General features: G+C 58.5%; 1 protein-coding gene across 1 annotated transcript; it reads left to right on the top strand.

Annotated features, from left to right (window-relative positions):
- Positions 1–778: 778 nt before the first annotated feature.
- Positions 779–1973, top strand: FIBRA_05903 (uncharacterized protein; the record flags this gene model as incomplete). Its single annotated transcript, XM_012327650.1, has 3 exons — positions 779–1462; positions 1523–1740; positions 1799–1973. The coding sequence occupies 3 exons, from the start codon at positions 779–781 to the stop codon at positions 1971–1973; spliced, it is 1077 nt and encodes a 358-aa protein (XP_012183040.1).
- Positions 1974–2737: the final 764 nt, after the last annotated feature.

The raw sequence follows: 2737 nt of genomic DNA, 5'->3' as shown, positions 1-2737 counted from the left end.
CGGCAGGACGCATCAGAGGATGCCGTAGCCGGGGACCTAGGTAGCGTTGGTGTTACGAGACAGGATATGATTTACGTTTCCGACCCTTGTGGCACGGAGGAATAGGCGAGATGGGATTACTGGGAATGGATCCGAGTAAAGAGGCATCTCCGTGCTGAGCTAGGGCGAGATCGCGGCGGGAGCCAAGGACGACGGAAGCGACTCGGTCGGTGACTGGGAGAGGACAGCCCCTTGGACGATTAATGAGTACGGAGAGTGAGTATAATATTATAATACTCGTCGAGGCGTAGGCGTGACCGTGGTGGACAGGGGACACGTGAGGGCTGAGGCTTGAGGGAGTGGCTGCCGAGGTCTCCTCCTGGTCCCGGACTCTCCCCTTCACGGACAGCAGGACCCCGCCGAGCACTGCCCTCGCTCGCGGGGGGCGCTCGGGACCGGGCGCGGGATCGGAGATGAGGACGGTGCCTGCGAGTCTGTTTGGATCTGGCCAAATGCGGACATGCCCTCCTCAGCCGACTCTCTGCATTCTTGTCTCCTTCCAGCCATGCCACCCTCATCTCTCCGCCTGATTTGTCACTGTTCTGTTGCAAATATCCCTCCCCCTCCTTAAAAGCCGCCCCAGTCGGCCCCATCTCCCCTCCTCACCATCCTCTGCTGCCTTGTTAACATCTCTGTTAATCTACCTCCTCCTCCTCCTCCTGCTACTTAATTAGTACGTCTCTCCCTCTCCTTCTCCCTCTCCCCGCTCCTCCTCCCGCTGACCATTCCGCCCACAGCCATGCCTGGTCTTACCCTCTCTCCGTCCCGCATCGTCGTCATCCAACACGACTCCGCGAACGACTTCCTTGCTGCCGCCTATCCCACCCTTCGCCGCCATGAAGCCTCGTCCAACATCGTCCTCGCACACGCACTCAAGCGCATCACCGCAGAGGCCGCCCTCAGTGCATTCCAATTTATCAGTGACGCCGACGTCGAAGCCTGCTTTGATCCGTCCTCCTCTTTGCCCCACCGCACCACTGACTCTTTCTGGCTTACCGTCTGGTCCATCACCCCCTCCGCCCGCCCGACCCTCGACTTTGTCCTCTCCTCTGTCAACTCCACCCTCGGCGAGTACCCCATCTTCCTCTGGACACCCCACCGCGTCGGCACCCTCTCCTCCGAATGGCTCCTCTCCAGAACACAGCACCTCGCAGACCATCTCCGCCTCTGCGTTCCCCCAGAGCGCGTCTTTTCCGTATTCGGCATGACTCCCCTCGTCAAGACATTTGCGCGCTACTGGTCTGCCCTCACAGGCTTCGCCATTGAGCCGGAACCTTTTTACGCAGCCTTCTTCTCCTACTGTACAGCCGACTCTTTCGAACCCTCGGACGTCCCCATCCCTCACAACCACGTCCTCCGCCGCGCGACCACGCACGACCTAGAACCCGTCGCCCGCCTCTGCAAGGAGTTTGCCGACGACTCGGTCAGTCTTCCCATCGCCTAGCTCACGATCACTCACTGACCATCCGCTCCACGTTGCCAGGTCTACTTTCCCCTCGCGATTGAGCACGCTCGCGTGGAGGCCCGTGAACTCATCGCAAAGGGCCAGATCTGGGTCTACGACGCTGCCGGCGACATCTCCACCATCTGCGCCGTCACCCGCAACTCTCACCGCGTCTCCGCAATCACAAAAGTATACACCACCCCCCGCTGGCGCCGCAAGGGGTGTGCAGAATTCCTCGTACGCGATGTCACTGCCAGGTATGTCGTACGGCACATCCGCAGCCCCCGCGCGCGACGCTCACGGCACTGCCATCAGGCTCCTGTTCGACTGTGGAAAAGATTGTGTCGTCCTGTACGTCGGACACGAAAATAGCGCCCAGCGCGTGTACGATCGCGTCGGCTTTGCCGGCCTCTGCGGAAAAGACAAGCCCGAGGGCGTCGAAGACTCGCTCGAACTCGGCTTTGTCGGGGCGACTCGGGGACACTGGTGATCCCTTTTCTCTACCGGATATTGTGAACTTTGTTTAGGACGCGCAGGAATCGCTCTCCACGACACTGTATCCTTAGCCTCTCTCCCCCGTTTGTCTCTTATCTTATAGCATTAACCTTCCTCCTTCCTCTCCGTCTTCTTGCATTAGGATTCGCTACGATACCCCCCTTATTCCTCTAGTTCTTCCCGCCCCGCCATAGACCCCCTCGATATTCTGTTACCCAACAGTCAAAATCTAATGCTTCGTTTCTCATCACATCTTACGACGTCAGGACACTTTGTGCGCTTCGGAGCTCTGCTGCATAATTAATTTAATCGATCTGTGCACGTTAATCTCCACGGAACCCATGGGCTGCACATGCCCTCTGCGGTGCTGCTGCTCCATATCACCGCACTCCATGCGATGGCCTCCTTCCTCCTTGACGACCGAGTATTTCGCGAAGGCCGATCACGGTAAGTGTCTGCGCCTTGTGCGCGCTGTTATCTTCCGCCAGATCGTTATCCGGGCAGGCATGGATGCGGCGCGCGGATATACGTACGCCCGTCTACCGTCGAGACACACAATGGGGCTCGACTCCGTGCGGCGGAAATGACACATTCGACCTGTGAGCAATACCAGCGCAGCGACAGGCTAAGAAAGTGCGCATATTCTCATGATCAGCGGGTGGCGCATGTCAGAGCGAGCCGAGCCATGCAGGGAGGGCGTGGTGCAATTTTATTCAATTTTATTTTTCCCTTGCCTTTCAGATTTCCTGGGGTGCGCAT

Source organism: Fibroporia radiculosa (assembly GCF_000313525.1).
Source record: "Fibroporia radiculosa TFFH 294 genomic supercontigs, scaffold5655, whole genome shotgun sequence".
NCBI lineage: Eukaryota > Fungi > Basidiomycota > Agaricomycetes > Polyporales > Fibroporiaceae > Fibroporia > Fibroporia radiculosa.
This window is presented reverse-complemented; position numbering and strand designations above follow the sequence as displayed.